The sequence below is a fragment of the Serinus canaria genome, chromosome 13 (genome assembly GCF_022539315.1).
Source record: "Serinus canaria isolate serCan28SL12 chromosome 13, serCan2020, whole genome shotgun sequence".
In the NCBI taxonomy this organism is placed as follows: domain Eukaryota; kingdom Metazoa; phylum Chordata; class Aves; order Passeriformes; family Fringillidae; genus Serinus; species Serinus canaria.
The window spans coordinates 2645351-2666127 of NC_066327.1; the positions used below are offsets into that span (position 1 = coordinate 2645351).

General features: G+C 52.7%; 2 protein-coding genes across 2 annotated transcripts; one reads left to right on the forward strand and one right to left on the reverse strand.

Moving 5' to 3' along the window:
* Positions 1 to 4113: 4113 nt before the first annotated feature.
* On the reverse strand, positions 4114 to 14193 carry ZMAT2 (zinc finger matrin-type 2). Its single transcript, XM_050979853.1, has 8 exons — positions 14159 to 14193; positions 13673 to 13773; positions 12281 to 12339; positions 9996 to 10107; positions 9392 to 9515; positions 8271 to 8344; positions 6403 to 6548; positions 4114 to 4924 (listed from the first exon to the last, which is right to left on the reverse strand). Exons 1-8 carry the CDS (start codon positions 14191 to 14193, stop codon positions 4781 to 4783), a joined length of 795 nt encoding a protein of 264 aa, XP_050835810.1. The 3' UTR covers positions 4114 to 4780.
* On the forward strand, positions 14192 to 20600 carry LOC127060134 (histidine--tRNA ligase, cytoplasmic-like). Its single transcript, XM_050979854.1, has 12 exons — positions 14192 to 14341; positions 15724 to 15798; positions 15972 to 16067; positions 16850 to 16975; positions 17117 to 17224; positions 17664 to 17762; positions 18078 to 18171; positions 18308 to 18435; positions 18519 to 18761; positions 19455 to 19571; positions 19861 to 20007; positions 20216 to 20600. The coding sequence occupies exons 1-12, from the start codon at positions 14192 to 14194 to the stop codon at positions 20270 to 20272; spliced, it is 1440 nt and encodes a 479-aa protein (XP_050835811.1). The 3' UTR covers positions 20273 to 20600.
* The last annotated feature ends 177 nt before the right edge of the window (positions 20601 to 20777 follow it).

A 20777-nucleotide genomic window follows, 5' to 3' on the forward strand; every position in this document is an offset into this window, starting at 1 on the left:
CTGTGGGTGGAAACGGAGTGGGGGGAGTGCTGCATACGCAGCTGGAAGCAGAGGGAAAAAAAATCTGAAGGTGGAAAAGAAAGAGAAGGAGGAACAAAGGCATGGCAGTGTCCCCGGGGCTCCCTGGCTGCCTGGCAGATCACACGCTCTCCGAGCAGGGACCATATTCCCGCAGCCCTGCACAGAGCGGCCCTGACCCCCCCCGGGGCGCCCAGCGCTGCGGAGCCAGCATGGGGAGGCACGCATGAGTTGGTGAAATGGTGCCACTGGTGTGCAGCCAACAGCAGAAATTTGCTCTGAGATCACAAGTCCCTGAAAAACCTCCTGCGGATGGCCTGTCCCTACGCTCCCCCTGCTCCTCCCCATCTCCCTCTCCCTGCTCCCTCTCCAGCCTGGAGCTGTTTGTTCTCTGGCTGGTGATGGTTTTGTACTTCACTGAAGACAAAGCAAAACCTCCCTTGTGCTCAGGAGCCCCACTCCGAGCCCAGCAGAAACCATCCATCCAGCAACCCTCCAACCTGGATGCAGCAACAGACCTGACAGGGATGGGGGGGGGCACTGGGGTTGTCTCCTTCCTCCCAGCTTGGAACACTCCAGAGCCCTGCTTGTTCCCTCTTGGCCCCTTCTGTGGCCTGAGCTGGCTCAGAAAGCTTGGGGTATGGCTCAACTTGCCAAGGTCTCCAGGCCAAGCACCACTTCACTGTGGGTGTCCCTGGTTCCAGCTTGATCCTTTTTGCAAAAGCCAGCATTCAAGCTTCCCACCCAAGCTCCAGATGGAAAGCAAATACCTCCTAGTCCAGGGATTCTCCCCTCTATAAATCTTCACCTCACACTATCTCTGCCTCCTACTCCTTCCTCAACCAATGCCCAGAGAAGCTGTGGTTGCTCCATCCCTGGAAGTGTCCAAGGCCAGATTGGACAGGGCTTGGAGCAACCTGGGATAGTGGAAGGTGTCCCTGCCCATGTCAGGGGGTTGGAACTGGCTGATCTTCAAGGTCCCTTCCAACTCAAACCATTCCAGGATCCTGTAATTCTTGCTCTCTTTTGCAGCAATCCCAGCTCTAATCAGGGGCTGAACCTTTGCCCTTGCACAGATCAGATCCTCCCCTGGGGACACCCTGTTGCCCCCACACAAGGAAGGCAGGACAGGATGCAGATTGGGCCAAGCATTGATCCAGGCGGCTCTCAGTACACAGCTCTCCACAGAGTTGGGAGGGGACAGGAATGCTGCCTCTGGAGTTGTGTGAGATGGTGCCACAGCACTGATGGGACTGATGGGAGCGTGGGACAACCAGGAGCCTGGACAGAGCAGGGGTTGGTGGCACGGACTGCCAGCACCACTGCACCAGGACAAAGCCAGGCAGGAGGGACGATTTCCAGGGATATTGCCTATGGATGTTGTTTAGCTTTAACACTGGCAAATGGCAGGAATGCCTGCCTAACTGGGGCAGCAGTAGCTTGTGGCCTGAGCAGTGGGAGGACTGGAGCTCCTGCCAAGCACTTAAATCTTTCAGGATGTAAAACTGGTGTAAATTGCTGAAAAAACAGGTCTTTCTGCTAATAAAGTCACAGGGAATGATTCAGATAGCCCAGACAGGGCCAGGCTGGGACCCCTTCTCCAGAATCACTTCAGGTCCCAAGTCCTACTCATCTTACTGGGAGGATGGTGGGAATGCTGCTGCTGCTTCTCTAGTCCTAAGCAGGATGTGTAGAGAGTGAGGGGAAGGTGGTTTAGCAGGAGAGGGTGGGGTTGAGGAAGTGCCCAGAAGCCTCCCAGGGTGCCCAGGAAGGAAAGAAAGAAGAGCAGCTGGGTATTTGTGCTCAGGCCCTCCATGAGGCCTCAGCCCTTCATCCCAGGACGAGGCCAGGGAAGATGTCAGGGAGAAGGGAAGTGGAGGTAGCAAGACAGATTTATGTTTTTTCTCAGGTCTGGTATGATGCCTGAGAACTTCTCCAAACACTGCCACCAATAGTCAGTGGGATGGAGATGAGGGAGGCTCAAGCTGAACACAGTCCCCAGCCTTCCTCCAGGTCTTTCATGCCACAGGTCATGAGGAAGTTGCACCTCTGCCCAGGCACTGGGAACAAGCACCAAGCTGGCTCCAAGACCTCAAAGCACTTTCACATTGGGAGCAGGCAGGACATCCCAACCTGAGTGAGCAAACCATGCAAAACAGCTCTCCTTACTCCACCAGATCCCAGTTTTAACTTGTGGAAGAGCTAATGAGAACCAGTAGGGACAGAGCACCCCAGCCTTGTTCACTGGTGAGGAAAGAAGGGGAGCTGCAGAGCTGGGTCTTCTCTCTCTCCAAGTAAAACCCCAAGTCCTGACCCATCAGCACCTTAAATTCAAGATGGAGATGGCAAATGCTAACGAGGAGTCATGGAGAACCACTGCTCCAGACTGGGGGCTGAGAGCCAGGAGTTAACACCTCGCTAAGCAGTGGTGGGAGCAAAGAGTTAACATGGCTGGTACAGGGAATGTTATCTGTCTCTTCTCTAAATATTATTTCCTCCCATGAAACCAGCTTTTCATCCTTGGCTAGAGGCAGCTCCCGCTGCTGGGAATCCAGCAGGAGCTTGTATCTGCTGCTGCACACACCACTGCTCCCAGCAAGCTGCCGAGACAAAGAGCTGCGCTCCCCCGGCGCCAGCAGCCCCAGCACGGGGATCTGGGGCTGGGGCTTTGGCCCCCAGGGTGCAGGTGGCCTCGGGAAGGGCTCGGGGATGACAGGCTTTACACCAAAGAGGAATCTCGTTATTGAAAGCACTGCACTGTGGAGGGATTTCCTTCCTGTCTTGCAGGGATCAGGAGCGGCAGGCGGGGACAGGCAGGGCCCAGCGGCAGGAGGCTGTGCAAACCTCACCACCAGCCCAGGAAGGTTTCTGTGGGGCTGCCCATTTCACACTTTGCCCCTTGGGTGTGCCAGGATGGACAAGATCAGGACACACCATGGGAAAACCAAAACAGCACTCACTGGCTCCAAGTTCACAAGCTGGAAAAGATGGGGGGTGTGGGGCAGCCTCTGCCCCCTTGTCAGCAGCATCAACTGAACAGCTGCATGGAGGGGCTGGGTGTCTGCAAAGCTGGTGGCTGGAATAAAATGGCTGCTGCTAAATCTTCTCTGAAACATCCTAAACTTTTAATGTGCATGAAACCACAGCAGCATCCCTTTCGCACCCCGGAGGGCACAAAGGCGCGAGCGTCTCCGCTCTCCCATTCAGCCGGAGCCACGTGCTGCAGCCTGAACAGCGCTAGGAACGTGGCTGGAATGAAAGTCGCCCTCCCAGCCCGTGTGCTCAGAGAGCCAAAGTCAAAGGATTGCCAAGTTAAAAGGGTCAAACCTCCAAGGACAGCTGTATCTGACTGGCTATATATCATTTCAATAGCATCTTCAACGGGGATTATAATCTGAATTGAAGCGGAAAGACCTGAGGCAATGAAGCTGTCAGCAGGCTAAGATTAAGGAATTAAAACAGCAGCACAACATTACAGGATTTGTTCTAGATGTATTAGAAAGAGCAGGCTAAACACTGCAGCCTTCCCCAGGCTGGAAATTTCATACGAGCACGGAGAAGGGCAAGCGCAAGGATTTCATCAATATACATAAAAAGAGAGAGGAGAGCGAGACAGAGCTACGAAAACCCAGCCATGCAAAATATAAATCCTAACTGCAGACGGAAATGAGTCACACAAGGTTTGACTGAGGTAAATAAAAGCAGAAATGAAGTGGATTTAGGAGAAGGTAGAGGTGAAAAGACACTGACAGCCAGTAGACAGGAAAAAAATGGCCCTTAATATACTAAGGCTGGTAAAATCTGGAACGCAGCCCAGCCTGTCTTGGATTGCCTGATGGGAATGAAGGTCCCCAGCCCTGAACTCCCTTCCCCTTCCATATTCTTACACCCATCTCCAGAATTACTTAAAAAAGCCAAGAATGATGGCAATGGTCTGCCAAGGGCAGCTGGGAGCTGAGCCAGGAGAGGAAGGCACACACCTCACCTCTGCCACCACTGGGTCCCCAGAAGGCCACCCCAGCTCTGTGCTGCTGGGAGACACCAGCAGCTCTTTAAAGCTCTCAAAATAAAGAAGGCATCAAACCCCCACCAAAGGACCCATTAAAACATTCCATTTATTTCTGGCAAATTGTACACACCTTTCTTTCATTGGCTCTATCCTATACCAGTCATGGGGAGGAATTTCTCCCCTACCTTAAAGATACTGAAATTATGGGCTAAAACACAAAGAAAAAGAGGGAAGTCTCCCTTGCAGATAAAACACACAGGAAAGTTTCAGCAACCCAGACTCCATGCAGCCACCAGCTCTGCTCAGCACAAGCCATAAAGATGCACCTCTCACACTGCTTGCTGTGGCACATTTCCTTCACTATGAGCCTGAAAGCAAGTGAATCCCTCCCAGCATCTCAAACACAGCTTGGGTGACAAGTAGGGCCTGGTTGATAACTAGATTAATCCTGAACCAGGCCACCTGTGCAGAATGTGCACTTTATTGACAAAAAAAATGTACCCAACAGAGCACTTCCCTGCACACACACGGCCACAGAGCAGCCAGATCTAGGACACAGAAGGAGAAGGGAAGCTAATGAAAGGCAGAGCTTGATCTGCAGCACAGGTAGAGTATGGAATTGCTTTTCAACTCTTCCAGCCAACTTCTACTGGGAGATTTACATACAAGTCCTCAATCAAGTCTTTGAAGAGTTATCCAGAGTTCCCTGGGTAAAAACAAGCTGTTTAGAGAAAGAGGAGAGTCCAGAGCTGTTCAGTGGCTCTTTTTGGTTGAGCCAAAACCAGAGAAACCCATCACAGCTGCCATTTCATCATCCTCTTCAAAGGTCAAATCTTCCTCCGCCCGCCTCTTCTTCTCTCTCTGCTTCTCCTTCTTGTAGGCTTTGGCCTTCTCCTCCTGCAGCAAGGGACACAACAGCAAAACAATTTGCACCTCCAGAGCTGAAGGAGTTTTGAGACACCAGGTACTGCACAATTACTACAAATCCTGCCCACAGCAGCCAAGCTATGCCTGAGGAAATAAACAGCAGAAATCCTGGCCTGCAGTCCTCTAGGAGGAAGTTCACCAGTGAATCCAGACCACCCCATGTCCCAGGCCAAGAGCAGAGACACACACACACACAAATAGACAACATGAAGCATTCCCAAACTCACTCTTCTGAGCAAACATCACAGGTTTTGCCTGGAATCAAGGCTGAGACAAGGAGCTGGTTTGAAAGCAGGAGGCCATTCCTTTGTCCAGTGCTTGGTGCCAGTGACTGTGATGCCTGCTGGCTCTCAGCCTGGCAGAGTGACAGCTGCTCACTGGAACAGAAGCCGAAGCTCTGAGCGGCTTTCAGGGGGGTTTTGGCATCAAAGAGTTTGTGCTGCTCTAATCAAAGTGTTTTGCTCTGTGAGGATCATGAGCCCTGGAACAGAGCCAGGTTTGTACTGGGTGACACCAAAGCATGGCTTCAGCTCCCAACTTAGCAACTGCTCCCACCATTCTCATCACCGTCCGCTGTGCTCCTGAACACAGCCATGCCCTGGAGAAAGCTACATCAGGAGTTGCTGCTGATTTCCTTCTTGCCATCCATTGACTGGCAGCAGCTTTTCAACCCACAGCACCTCCTTTGCTGCTGGGGCATCTCCCTCCTATCCCCCAAACAGATGGGGCTTAGCAGCACCACAGCCTGCCTGAGAGCAGAGCACAGGGCTCTCAGTGAGCACCCCAAAGAGCTCCCCTGTGGTGAAGCAAAGCTCAGGGCTTGGGCAGGGAGACTCAAACAGACAGTGATTTGTAACCTTGGCTTATGTGGCTGCTGATAGAGGACAAGCACTCATAGAAGCTTCTCAGCTGTCAGAACTTTGTTGGGTCTTCAAATAATTGATTTTTACATTTACTAAAATCTAAGTGCCAGTTTCAGAGCAATCTGCTGTCTTTTACCACCTCCTCACACATCTTGCACCACAGCACACCGTTCACAAAGCCCTTCCACACTCGGGGAGGCCACACAGAAGCAAGTGCCCCTGTGGAAGGGGATTCCAGCAGTCCTAAAGAGCTCTAGAAGATAATGAATGAAGATGCAGATCTGCTACCAGACTACACAAGTTCCAACACAACTAGTGGTGACAAAAAATGGACTTGTGCTGTTCTGAGCGGAAATCTGAACCATCAAAAGTTATTCTCACACAGAAAGAAGGGAAAAGGGTTTCCAGGGACAGCAATATAAACTTTTCAAAAGCAGAAAAACAAACACCACTCATAGGAGTAGATGAGAAGCCCATGCTACCAAGAACAATGTTTCTGGGGAACAAGAGTAGGAACCAGGGTTGATTTCCTCCCAAAACATGTTTCTGGGGACCTTTGCTTCCTCAGTTGTTGCCCAGACTCACCTCCTCACGGAGTTCCTTCATCCTCTCCTCAAAGTCATAATCCTTCTGCTTCTCCTCCATCTTCTTCTTGTTCACCTCAAAGCGTTTCTTCACCTGGTCCAGCGTGGAGCGCTCCACCCGCATGGACATGCCCAGATTCCTCTGGTCTGGAGAACACAAGGGGAATCAGCAGTGTTCTGCACTAAGTCTCCATCCCTGATCCCCATTTAAACAGCACAGCACCACCTCCTACCTGTCACTCCGCTCAGAGCACCTTCCAGGGCACACTAAGGATTTCTGAAGTTGGGGAGGTGGGCTTTAGAGGGATACCATAACCCACACAACAATCCAAACACTGCTTGTAACAAGAACACAGACTATTCTTTAAAGGTTCCTCATTTGGATGCTCCCTGTCATTTGCTCTGATGCCTCAGGAAATTTAATCTTGGACCAGTGGAATAAAAAAAGGTTGGAGTGTTGAAAAAGGAGTTAGAATAAAACTGACAGGCTGGCATCTCTCAGCTGTGGGCGATGCTAAACAAGACATGAGTGGCACTCAGAGATCCTGATTACACAGGACATTCCCAGCTAAAGCAGAGAATATAAAGTCAGGCTTCCGATTCAGTGGCTCTACAGAGCAGATTCATAGTTTTTCACTTGTGGGTAAGCCTATGCTGATGGGGCCACCCCCAGAAATGCCTCCAACACACACTTCTGAGTGGATCCAAACAGCCTGCTCACTCCAGCAGCCCTGCACAGGCTTGTCCCAAGGATGCAGGAGCACTTGGAAGCTTAAACTACACACCAGGAATTAGTAAAAGGGCTGCCAAGAACAAGCAGGGTTGAGCCAGATTTATTGACAGGTTTAAAAGTTCCCAGACATACTCATATACCAATGTACTGTGTAACCAGCCGCTTTCCAATCCCAGCTCAACCCTACAACTCATGCCTATCCACACAGCCATGCCAGGATTTTTGATTCCAGATTCTCTCCTATGAACTTCTTGCTCATCTCCCAACATGACAAACAAGGCATGTCAGCACCTTCCTCCCATTCACATAAAAGCACAGGTTTTTAAAAAACTGTGCTTTCTTTTCTGAGCTACAGAAAAGCAGTCCTCAGGTTTCTACTGAACCTCCTGTTCTCAAACAGCCCCAGGTGCAGGTCTGGAGCACACACATACCTGCCTTTTTGTAAAGGGGTGATTTTTCTGACTTCCACAAGGAGCCAAAAATACCTTCATGAGCAGGAACAACATGCAAAATGTGCCAGTTCTGTCCTGCTGCTCCTTTGCTTTCTCTACATACCTCCCTCTCTGAACATGCCAGGAAGAAGCAGTATCCACAGTCAGATCAATGAGGGTATAGTCCTGATCCACACTCTGGAGCTCAGGCACCAGCCAGTTCTGAGCTTTATACCCAACTTCTACAAAGAGGAGTTTCTCATCCAAAAATAAGCCAGTCCCAGACACTTATCTAAGTATTCTTTACACTTTGAGTTCTGTAAAAAGCCTTTCTCCAGATTTACAGAGGAGACATCATGATTTGGGGGGTGGACTAAATGACCTCTGAGAGTCCCTTCCAACCCAAACTATTCTAGAACTTTCTGACCCTGGGTTTCTCACAGCACTGACGGGATGGACAGGGAAAATAAGTCCACCAATCACTGCTTCTGCTGGGCTTACTCCATGAAAGTGGTTCAGCACTCTGGAAGGTGTCAGAAGATAAGGCAGCACCTCCACACTTCTCATGATGAGCTTCTACATCCTGATCTCCTAAGCTCTCTGATCCATGGATAAATGTTCAGCCCTCAGACATGGGTGATGCACAAAAGGAACAGTCCCTCCAACTCAACCAACCCTCCAATGAGGTAAAGAAATGGTCCTTACGTTTTTTGCCATTGATGTGATCCAAGAAGTTGATGGAATCCTTCACCACACAGTCACATACATTACAGTAATATCTGTCAGGAGAGACAGCAAGATGAACCCCAAAACATGACACAAAGCTAAACCCACAGAAGAGACAATCTACATGTCACTGGGGATACAGGACACTTCTCCAAGACAAGAGGGCCCCAGTGAAGTGGGGTCACTTGCTCTTCACCCAGTGAAGAGCAAGAGCAAGGGCAATGGACAGAGATGCCATGAAGGTACCAGCCCTGATACCAACACCCCTCTGACACGATAGAAACCAAATTCTGAGCTGCTCTGCAAGATACCAGCCACAGCATCTTCCGCTTCCAGCCACACCCCACTGGGTGGGATGGACTTTGTGACACAGTCTGCCCTCCCCCAAGTCAGGGCTGGCCAGTAGCCCAGGCTTCCAGCCCCCAGCCCTTTCACCTGGCTGCAAGGTAAGTGCTACCATCCCTGTCACTCACAGTGCAACTCCCTGATGAGCACAGCTGTGACTTCTGCCCATCTTAAGGGCTGCTGCAAAAGTCAGGGGCTGAACTGCCATCCCTGGGTGCTGGTCAGGGCTGCACAGCTCCCTGACACTACTGCCCAGGGAGACACTAACAGTTTCACTCCTGAGGTGACGCAAACTCAACACATTCTTTTCATACTTTCAATGGCTTAGGGTGAGCTCAGAACCCTTTCAGACCTTGGTGGAACACAATTCACACAAACAGTGGCCAAACACCATTCCTAAGAACAGCTATCTGGATATTTCTCCCATTCCCAGTGCACAGATACCCAAATGAGCAGCAGTCCTGGTCTCAGTGCAAGCAGGCCTGGTTAAAGACCAAAGCAGGCAGCAGAGATCTGCCTCTGGTGAGCAACACTGATACAAAGGAATAATGTCCAAAGGGGCTCAGTCTGCTGGGTCTGTTCCATATGCTACCCCAGGAGAAACAGTTTAGGTGCAGAAAAATGTAGCCCCACCATCCCAGGCTCCAAAAACAGAAGGACAGCAGCTCCTGGTGCCCTGTGAGGGGTCCCTGCTGTGTCACAGCTTCCCAGTCAAACCAGCATGACTCTGAGACCTCAGTAAGACCACAACCTACCCTCCCATCTCTGACTGAGGGGTAGTTTTGGTAATGACAATGGTTTTCCCCAGCTTGGATTCCAGGTCCACTTTGTAGTCCCGGTGCCGCAGAAGTTCCCTTTTGACAGGCTGAGCTGGTTTGCCTAAAACATAAACAAAAGGTCAAGCTTGACATGCTGGATTTCATGTTCCCCTTGGTGTAGAGGGGCCTGCTGGCTATCTGGGACTACCTGACCCATGCAGAAAATGCACCTTTGTTTTTAAATCAGTAAAGGATATAATTTCCACCTCACTGTTTCCTGGCTCCTATTAGAACCAGGTACATCTCTGATGTATCTCCAGCTCTGATTTGAGTCATATTCTGAGATCTTGTTTCCAGTAAATGACTGGAAACAAGAAGAGTCCTCCTTCCCCAAAGAAGAGTCAGCCCCTGGAAAGGCTCTCAGTAATTTCTTTCATCGAAAAAAAATACTCAGTGGCAAACAAAGGAGCAAGGGAAGGAGCAAGCCAGTTCTTTCCCTTTGGGATTCAACTTCAACTGCTCTGTCCCTCCCAAATTCCAAGGGTTTGGGAGCCTCACTGCCAAGCCAGCACAGCTTGCCTGGAGCCAGCACACTACTCACCATCTTTCTTTTCCCTCTCCTCCGTGAGCCGCTTCTCTGCGAGTTTCTCATACTCATCCTTGTCCCACTTCCGGCGGAAGTCCAGGTTCTTGGTCTGGGAAGGGAACAGAGTTCATCACCATTTATTACACAGTCTGATCACCTCTGAGGGGGGAAGGAGGGGGAGGCCAGTGCAGAAAATTAGGAGAACTATATTATATCCCCCTGTCCTCTGTTTTCCATCCTGGAATTATGGATGTGGTTTTAGCTAATCACTCTCAGCATGCCTCTAGCTACTACTAGAATAATTTCAGAGCACTAAAAGAAGAAATGAGTTGATCTTAACAGCTCCTGAGATGATCATCCAGGCTTTTGCCTTGAAAACCAGACTCAAATGGGATTGAAACTGACGGATCTCAGACCTGGGAAGTGCCCCCTGACAAACACAGCAGCAGATGACACCTCCTTCTTCCAGAAGCCAAAAGAATCCAAGCTGCAATGTCAGACAAGGAAGCTGCAAAACACAGCCTGAGCTAAAGAGAGTTTGATTACCCTGCAGGAGCAGGGAAGGCTGTGCCTGTCTGCTCTCAGCAGTGTCTACGTGGTGCAGGCATCAAAGTGCCAAGCTTGCCATGAAATCACCAGGGTGGGATTTCCAAGTGAGCACATGTACAAGCAAACCAGAACAAGCTCTGAAACCCTGTCTATCAAGACAGGGCTTGGAGGTACCAGGGAAACACCCCTACAAAATCCACAGGTTTTGCTGTCCTGCTCCTGCAGCTCCATATAGGAAAGGGCAGAAATACCTCCAAGGCATGCTGGCCCTTTGGGGGCTCCACAGACCTATCTGGCAGGGACAGGATACTTTAATAGAATCATGGAATGGTTTGGGTTAAAAGGACCCTAAGGATCTTGTTCCACATCCTCTACCATGGGCAGGGACACCTTCCACTATCCCAGGTTGCTCCAAGCCCCATCCAACCTGGCCTTGGACACTTTCAGGGATGGGGCAGTCACAGCTTCTCTGGGCAACCTGTGCCAGGGCCTCATCACCCACAGAGGGAAGAATTTCTTCCCAGTATTAAATCTAACCCTTTAGGCACTGGAAGGGGCTCCAAGGTCTTCCAGGACAGAGACTGGTGTTCAGTCTTCCCCAGGCTGAACATCCCCAGCTCTCTGTCTTCAGAGCAGAGGGGCAGCAGCCCTTGGAGCACACCCATGGCTTCCTCTGGGCTCACTCCAAGAGGTCCATGCCTTTCCTGTGCTGGGGCAGTGGAGCTGGACACAGCATGTGCATGAAGCCAGGCTGAATTCAGGTGAAACTAGCATTGAAGAAAACAAAGATAACTTTTTTGGGTGGATTTCCCTCAGTCCCTAATGCTGAGGGCAGAAGTGATTGGGGAATTCCTATTCCATTCACATACACTCTGACCAACCCAGCTCAAGCTCTTCCCAGCATTTGCCCCATCTGCAGCTCAGGCCCCTACACCTGGGATCAGTCACGGTTTCACTCAGCCACCTCCCGAATTTCCTGAGCAGATAACCCCCCTTTTGGATAGAGCTGCATTTCCCTCAGCATGGCAGGGAGAGCCTCTCAGTTTCACATTAAAGAAAGGACAAGATGTATTTAAAAACACCTCTGGGGGAGAAGGACCCCCCTCACCCCACACCCCACCGCCTTCTCCGCTCAGCCAAATCAAGAATCCAATCACAATCCAAAGGACACAAATCCCATTTGGAGCTACAGCAGCAGCACAGCCATTTAAAGTTCTCTCCTCTGGCAATCCTTCAAATGGAACGAACAACTACTGATAGGGATGAAAATGCCTTGGGGAGGCGTAGAAAAATTCTCATTTATTCCCAGAGCTTCTTAAGCACTTTAAGGATGTCGTAACAGGTTTTATTAACCACCCTGAGCAAAAGAAAAGAAAATATCACTGAGTGTAAATTAACGTTTGGGGGTATTTTCCAGACTCTCCTGCATGCCAGGCATTATCACAAATCGTAGCTGGTGGGAGCCTGCAGAGGGGGAGGTTTATTAGCTGCTTCTCTCTCCTGTTGCAATAAAAGGAAAATAGTCTTTTGCAGCTCTTTTACCAATCTGCCTCATCCAGGCGTGGGGAAAAGAATTAAACTAAACTGCATGACGAGATCTTGGTTGGACAATATTTGAAGGGATGTTTCTGAACGGCTCTGGTGGAGGCAAGGGGGTGCAAGCCCCCAAAATTTTTATCTCAGAGCTGTTTTGGGTGACAGAGAATACTTCCCAAATTAATAACAATAATTAATAACCAGAAGTGCCTCACAGCCTCCTGGTCCCTCTGGAGATGGACACCAATGGTGTGCCCAGTATCGGCACCAAAGCCTGGTAAACAACACAGGAGTCTCAGGCCAGGCTCAATCCAACAGGAATTCTCAGCTGGCAGCTGACAATAAGCCACGGGCCCCACCTCCCTCACAGGCAGGCATCCTACTCCTGACCTCCCCCACTTCATGGAATCGATTCTGGAATGGTTTGGATTGGAAGGAACCTTGAAGACCAGCCAGTCCCAACCCCTGCCAAGGGCAGGGACACCTTCCACTATCCCAGGCTGCTCCAAGCTCCATTCAGCCTGGCCTTGAACATTTCCAGGGATGGGCAGTGCCAGAGCCTTACTTCTCAGTAGTGGCTTCAAGGAAGGAAATATGGGCCAAAACCCCTCAAAAACACAGCCCCTGTGCTGCTGACAGCTTTGGGAGGGCACTGGAGGTGTTCCAACAGCCTGGCTCTCCACTCAGCCTACACCTGCAGCACCTACCTTACCCATCCCATCTTAACACTCACAGAATCATTTAGGTTGAAAAAACCTCCAAAATAATCAAATCCAAGCTGTGAGAGATCCCCATGTTGTCACCCAGTCCAGAGCACTGAGCGACACATCCAGTTAGTCCTTGAACACCTCCAGGAATGGTGACCCCACCACCTCCCTGGACAGCTCCTTCCAGTGCTGGACAGCCCTTTCTGGGAAAAAACTCCTCCTAATTTCCAACCTAAACCTCCCCTACTGCAACTTCTCAGGCTGTTTCCTCTCATCCTGTCGCTGGTTGTCTGGGAGCAGAGCCCAACCAACAACCTGGCTGCAGCCTCTTGTCAGGGAGTTGCAGAGATGTTTCTCCATCAAGACAGCAAAAAAGCGACCCTTTCTGTGGGAAGGGAAGGGAAGGGAAGGGAAGGGAGAAGGGAAGGGAAGGGCAGGGAACGGACAGGGGAAGGTAGAAAGGGAAGGGGAAGGCAGGGAAAGGGAAGGGAAGGGACGAGGAAGGGAACTGGCCTGTAAGGAAGGTCAATGGCCCGTGAACCACTAACCAAGGGCCCGGGCCGGGCCCGTGGCCAGGGGCCGGAAGGGGCCACCCTGCATGCCCCAATCGTCCCCCGCCTCTTCTGGCGAGGTGGTGGGAGGTCTCTGCCAGGGGCGGGCTTTAGGCGTGTGTTGGGGGTCCCCTAGTCCATGGGAGGCTTGGAGAGCGGGTGGGCCCACTCCCACCCCCAGCTCTCTGACGGCTGAGCGTCCCCCCGTCACTCTCCCTCTAGCTGACCACGACGGACTTCAGGCTGAGTCACCAGCTCTCAGGCGGGCAGGACTCAACCAAGAACCATGTGCAACTGAAAAAAGTCCTCTGAGATCATCGAGTCCAACCACCGGGACGCCAACACCCACCATGCGAACGGGCCAGGGAGGCATGCGAGTGCCAGCGTTCGGCCGTGTCCTCAAACCTCAAAACCGCCTCCAGGGGACGGGTGACCTCCACCACCTGCTGCCTGTGGGCGGGATCGCGCAGGGGCCAACCCCGCTCCCCATCCTAAAGGTATCAAGGAGAAACCCCAACCTGCCACCGCCCACCATCCCACGACCCATAGCTGTAAGGTAGCAAGGAATGAGCCCCCTCAACCCACCCCACATACACCCGCCCACCGCCGCGCACCACCCGGCTCCGCCACACATCCAATCATGCACCGGCGTGGCCATGGCAGCGGCCCCGACAGGCGAGCAGCGGAATTGGGGCCCTGCCCCCGGCCCTGCCAGAGACCCGGTAGGAGCAGTCAGCAGCGGGGGCGGCCGAGCGGCCGTCAGCCCACACTCGGACGGAGGTGCAGCCACTCAGGACTGGCCGTAGGGCAGCCTGCGGCGGCAGCAAGCACCTACCCCCTAACCACCCGGCGCTGCCGGAACGCATGCATGGCGAGCCGAGGGGCACAGCACCGGGAACTGTCCGGGCGCGGGCGCCGTAAAGCCGCGGCCGCCCGCGCAGTCCCGTGCCTCGCCGTGGTCACGTGCCGCCGCTCCCCGGTGTCCCGGTGCCGGCATGCTGTCACTCTGTTGCAACCGGTTCGTCCGCCCGCCCTTGTGTTTTGCCATGCCTGGTGGTCGCCTACCTCCAGGCGATTCCCGCTGCTTCCTCTCGTGGAAATTATTCGAACCGCTTCGGGCCCGCGCTTCTACGCGCCTTGCTTGCCTCCGCCTTGGCTCACAGAAAAACAAGTACAGAGGGAGTCAAAGGAACAAGGAAGAGAAGACAAAATAAGGCAGAACAGCCAGACGAGACAAGAGATGGAATGGCATAACAAAAGAAAACCAAGGCCGGAGAAGACAGATTGGAGGAAGTCAAGCGTAATAGGAGAGCGTCCGAGAGAAATGAAGGACGGCAAGGACCCGTTGTCCCCCTTTCAGATCGCGCAACTGCCTTACAATTCTTATCTTAAGGCTTCTTAAAGGCCCCTGCTTCATCATATCCTTGCCCCGGTTTATAATAAGCGCGGGTTCCTACCCACACCCGTGAGTTATACCTGTCTTGTGCTTTTGTCGTTTCGCTTGGGTGCTTTCTCCTTGTTTTGACCTTTTTTACCAATCCTTTCACACTCCCCCATCCGACACCCCCTCGATGGGGCAGCCCAACCCCACCACACTCCCTTATATCATCGCAGAATAGTGGAGGGGAAACGAAGTTTCCGCGTGGGCCTTCGTCCTCGGTCTCAACTTCCACGTACCAACCCTGAGACACTGACTCACCGCTCTCCCCACTCCTCAAAGGCTCTTGCTAAGTTCACCCCTGCGTAAACCACTCACCTTCACAGCGTCTCTCCGTGAGCTTTTGCTTCCCTTACTCTCCTGTTTTTTCCTTCTTGCACAAATCGCAAGTCGTCAACTTTCTGTCGGGGCCGGTCCATCTACAAGAAACCCATGCGAACCCCACTCAGCCCCTACGGAGAAAAGATACCGATCCCCCACCCAGCTGGTTAGCAACACACCTTCGCCAAGCAGGAGGAGCAGAGAAAAAAAGAGCGGAAACGGTACCGACGACCAGCATCCCCGAACGCGAGGAAGCGTCCACCCGCCCACCAACCCGAAGCCGGAGCCTCAAACCGAGGAAAAAGACACCCCTCTAGGACAGGGGGAGCTGTGGCGTACAGAACGCGCGCCCGGTCAGAAGAATCGTGTGGATACAATTATGAAACAACTCTTCCAAATTTCAAAGGAAAGACTACAAGCAAATTCTTTACGGGTTAACTTCCGGTACTCTCCGTTCTCAAAAGTCCTGCTTTTTACGGGTTCGTCGCCTTTACTTTTGGCTAAGTGATATTATTTTTCTGTTCCGAGCTTCCACCCTCCCCCCTTTTTCGTTTTTTTACAAATCCAGCCCGCTCGGCCGGCTGTAGTTTCGACGATATCAGCAGGTTCCTTCCCAAGTGGCGCCAGTTGCCCTATTATAGTCTCTGGCCACGAAACCTCCCCGCCTTTGCTTTCGGGACGGCTTTGGGAGCTCCCTCCGTGCGGGGCACGGCCAGGTGGGGAGGGCAGCTGGACATTCACTCTTGGTGCTTTTTGGGGGGCGGGGAGGTGGGCTCAGTCCGAGGGGGCTGGACGGGGTTGTGTGTCGTGGGGACCGAGCTCTGTGCCCCACCTCGGGGACCCTGCAGCCCAGAGCCACCCGGTCACCAGCCCCTTTGCCCCTCCCCAGGAGATGCTGGTGGGGAAGTATGGGGAAGGAGCGAAGCTCATCTACGAGCTGCAGGACCAGGGAGGGGAGCTGCTGGCCCTGCGCTACGACCTCACTGTATCCTGTGCTCCCGAAGGGATGGTGGCACCCTGGGGGGATGGTGGCAGACCAAGGTAGTGGCCACCTCTGCCTTGAGGGATTGTTCTTACCCTGGCCTGCCTGCAGGTCCCTTTGGGGTGATGGCAGCCCCCTTGGCCATCCCAGCTGGTCTGGCTGTCATTGTCGTGACTCCACACCATCTCCCAGCCAGGCCCACAGCAACGTCCCTTCCAGCTGTGGACCTGCACCATGTACTGGTTTTATCTCCTCACATAGTCCTCAGCTCTGCTGTGCCCATCCCATCTTGCTAGTGTCACCTGGAAAGATGTTTGCTGCAGGTGTCCATCCCAGGCCTTTCAACCTCCACATCTCAACAAAATCTCTTTCTTTCAATGTCCATATAGCTGTGCCATGCATTGAATTCCCACTGATCCCACTGTGAGAGGGTGGGATGATGAGAGAGTGTCCTTGTGTATGTGATGTTGTCACACAGTGGGTCTGAAGAAGGAAATGGAGCTGTCCGAGCATTGAAGGAGCTCTGGTGGTTCATTGTACTTATCCTCAGCCTGGGGGATGATCTCCCCAGATGTCATAGAGTTATAGACTATCACAAGATGAGAGGGATCTGCAAGAATTGCCCAAGCTGATGACCCTGCACAGGACACCCCAAGAATCTCACCATGATCGTGAATAAAATTGGGAAGCGGCTGGCAAAGGGAAGGGGCAATGGGAGGCTTTGGGGTTCAGCTTCTACAGCTCTGGGAATGTCCATGTTCCCATCCTTAACTCCTCGGGCCCAGGTGCCCTTTGCTCGCTACCTGGCCATGAATAAGATCACCAAGATGAAGCGCTACCACGTGGCCAAGGTGTACAGGAGGGACAACCCGGCCACCACCCGGGGCCGCTACCGCGAGTTCTATCAGTGCGTGAGTGTTGTGGCCGCTGCTGCCACCAAGGCCTCAAGGCCAGCAGCGTTTTCCCACTCCAGCTGCTGCAGAGCAGCAGGGTGGGTCTGGCTAAGGTCCCCTGGCTCTGCCAGGAGCTCCCATCACTTCTTCTGCCCCCAGGACTTTGACATTGCTGGGCAGTTTGACCCCATGATTCCTGATGCCGAGTGCCTGAAGATTGTGCACGAGATCCTCAGTGACCTGCAGCTTGGGGACTTTGTCATCAAGGTGAGACTGGGTGGGTTCTCTGTGCCGTGGTGGGAAGCAGTGGTCATTGTTCTGTGGTTTTACACAGTAGCACCTGCTCACACTCTAAGGCCTGACCCAGAAGTTCATCCCATGTCTCCTGCCTCCTTATGGTGTATATGTAAAGGCTGGACCTGAGCCTGGACATGCCTTAAGCTGGGAATACCAGGAGCTCTCTTGAGGCTGCAGTCAGCAGAGTTCTTTCCAGGACTAACCACAGTCTGCAGAATTCCAGTAGCTGACTAGATCCATATAGTCACAGGGTGGTTTTCATACCTCTATACCTTCTCTTCCCATGGAAGTTGGGTGCTGGGGGAAAGGCATGAGGAAATGCCAACAGCTGCACCTTCCCACAAACTAGGAAAAAAAGAAATGACATCAGAGGGTGCCCCCAAGGTAAGCATGCCTCTCCCTCCCCCAGGTCAATGACCGTCGGATTTTGAATGGTGTGTTTGCTGTCTGTGGTGTTCCAGACAGCCAGTTCATCCCTGCTTGCTGCACTGTGGACAAGCTGGACAAGGTCAGCATTGGGCTCAGGGGAAAAAACACTTCTGGTCTTGGGATGGATGTCTTAGGCTGGGCAGTGTTGTGGCTGTTCTTGTTGAGAAAAGTCTCACAGCAGCTGAGATGGGGTCTGTAAAGGAGTTGAGGAGTTCTTGGGCCTGGTTAAGAATAAAGCCTGGTGATTGTTAAAAATTCCTGTGAGGGAGAGAGAGAGGCTCGGTTAGTGAGATCGCTGACTGTTGTCCCACACATGTTGTGCCCATGTGGGCTGATGGAGGCAGTGGGTGAGGAGAACATCCTGCATCAATTGATGCCCTTCTCTGCCCCACAGATGCCATGGGAAGAAGTGAGGAGTGAGATGGTGGGAGAGAAGGGGCTCTCTCCCGAGGCTGCAGATCGCATCGGAGAGTATGTCCAGCTCCACGGTGAGCACCACGGGGTGATGCCCTTGGCCTTGTGCTGGGCTGGGGATGGAAGGTGCAGGGCACACTCCCAGCTGGCCAGGGCCACCATGCCGGGTGCTGCTGCCCTGGCACAGCTGAGGCATGGCTGGTCCCACAGGCGGGCTGGACCTGATCGAGCAGCTTCTCCAGGATCCAAAGCTATCCCAGAACAAGGTGGCCAAGGAAGGGCTGGGGGACATGAAGCTGCTGTTTGAGTACCTGACCCTGTTTGGCATCACAGGGAAGGTGAGGAGCTGTTGGGGCAGGAGGGGGAGCTGCCCTGCAGGGCCCCGAGTGGGCGGTGACGGGGCCGCCCTTGTGCCCCGCAGATCTCCTTCGACCTGAGCCTGGCGCGGGGCCTGGACTATTACACGGGGGTGATCTTTGAGGCTGTGCTGCTGCAGCAGGAGAACGAGCACGTGGAGGAGCTGCTCAGCGTTGGCAGCGTGGCTGGAGGCGGCCGCTATGACGGGCTGGTGGGCATGTTTGATGCCAAGGGCCGCAAGGTGCCCTGCGTGGGGGTCAGCATTGGCATCGAGCGCATCTTCTCCATCCTGGAACAGAGGCTGGAGGTAGGTGATGCAGGCAGTGCATTGGGGAGGCTCTAGGAAGCAAAATATTGTTTATTATTCTCCAGCTCCACAGTGCTCAAGGGAAAATAATTTTGGGGTGGCACTTCCTGTGCCTAAATATTGACACACAGAAGATAGAGTCCTTTTGTGCACCACATCAGGATGCAGGTGTGGGCAGCTGAGGGCAGCATTCCTTAGGAGATGTCAAGGAAATGTTAGAGACAGCCTTGAGCTTTGGGCCTGGCTCTGAGCTTTGTCCCCCTGTCACTTTATTCTTGTGTCTTGCCTCTGAAGTTTTCTGTCCTGGGGATTCTGAAGCAATGAATTTGGTAACAGCTGTGAACCCACTCTAATAATCCCCAGGAAAGCCTCTGTGGAGATTAATCTTTCTGTGCTTGGTTCTGAGCCTGTGATTCGTTGCAAATGAAACTGAGGCAATGTGTTTGTACCTGAAGAATCAAGGAGACATTGGGAAGCTGTCCTGGTCCCATCCAGGAGGTTGGCCAGGGTCCCCAAGGAACAGCAGCACACAATTAAGTAGTGTGACATAATGTAGAATCTCTGGGGGGCTCATTAAAGGTGCCCAGGTTGTCACTGACTGAGTTAAGGTCTGGAGATAGATGAGGTGAGGTGGTGTGAGCTGCAGATTCCCACGGAGTCACTCCCATCAATGTCCCATGTCTGTCCCTTCAGGCTTCTGGGGAGAAACTTCGAACAACTGAGACCCAAGTGCTGGTGGCTACACCTCAGAAAAACCTGCTTGCTGCCAGAATGAAGCTCATCTCTGAGCTGTGGGATGCAGGCATCAAGGTAAAGGAATGACTTGGGCTTGGCAGTGTCACAGGTGAGGGAGGGAGAGCCTGAAGGGAGCTCTAGCACAGCAAGACCAACTCCATTAGTTGTGTGTCTCTCCAAGATCTGGGCCTGTCTGAGCTCACAGAGTCATTCAGGTTGAAAAAGACCTCCCAGATAATCAGGTCCTAGGCAGGCAGAGAAAAACAGCCCAGAGCAGTAAAGTGGTTGTTGCAGGGTTTGGTTTTGGTGCAGTATCCATCAGAGCAAGTTGGGTTAGTGGTTGACCTGTCCCATTTCCTCCTAGGCAGAGATGCTGTACAAGAAGGATCCTAAATTGCTGAAGCAGCTGCAGTACTGTGAGGACACAGGGATCCCTCTTGCTGCCATTGTGGGAGAGCAGGAGCTGGCAGATGGAGTTGTCAAGCTGCGAGATGTTGCAACAAGAAAGGAGGTGAGAATGCCCTTTTACACCAGGTTTTAAAGTACTTCCAGAGTCTGGAGATCACTGAAGAGCTCTGGGTTTTCCCTCAGTGTTCCTTTGGGAGGCCATAGCACAGATCTGTTGGGTGACTCCAGAAAACCAGAATACAAACTGCATTGGTATCCTCACTAAATCCTTAAAAGCTCTCATCTCTATTGCTGCTCTGTTTGCTTTGTAGGTTGATATCCCCAGAGAAAAGCTTATTGATGAGATCAGGAGAAGGCTGGAGCCCTGAGGACTTCTCTGGCTGGAGCTGCTTGGCAAAGCTGCTGCCCAGCTGGAACCCTGCAGCACCCTCAGCCCCTCCCTGCCAGCTGCGGTCTGGGGACACCCACGGGCCTAAGGCTCACTGCCTTGGCCCAGGCAGTGAGAACTGAGGAGTAAGACGGTTTTAAAAGCTATGGACGGTGCGGTCACCAGGTTAACCTTCTGGTTAGCTTCTCTGAAGGTCAAGTTTGTGGGTTCCCAATCCTGCAGTCCCTGTACAGCCATTTCCGTCACTGTAGGTGGTGGTGGCACAGATGGATGCGGTGAAGCTCAAGCAGGATCAGGTGGAACTCCAGATTTGGAGGGGGAATCCGTGGTGTGTTTGGCACCTGCCAGCTCAGGAGGGGGCATGGAAGGGACCCCCCGCCCCTTTTCGGGCAGCGGGGCCGGTCCCAGCCGCGGCCGGGCGCTACCAGGCGGGCACGGAGCTGCGGGAGCGCCCTGGAGAAGTTGTGTCCCAGCACCGGGGACAC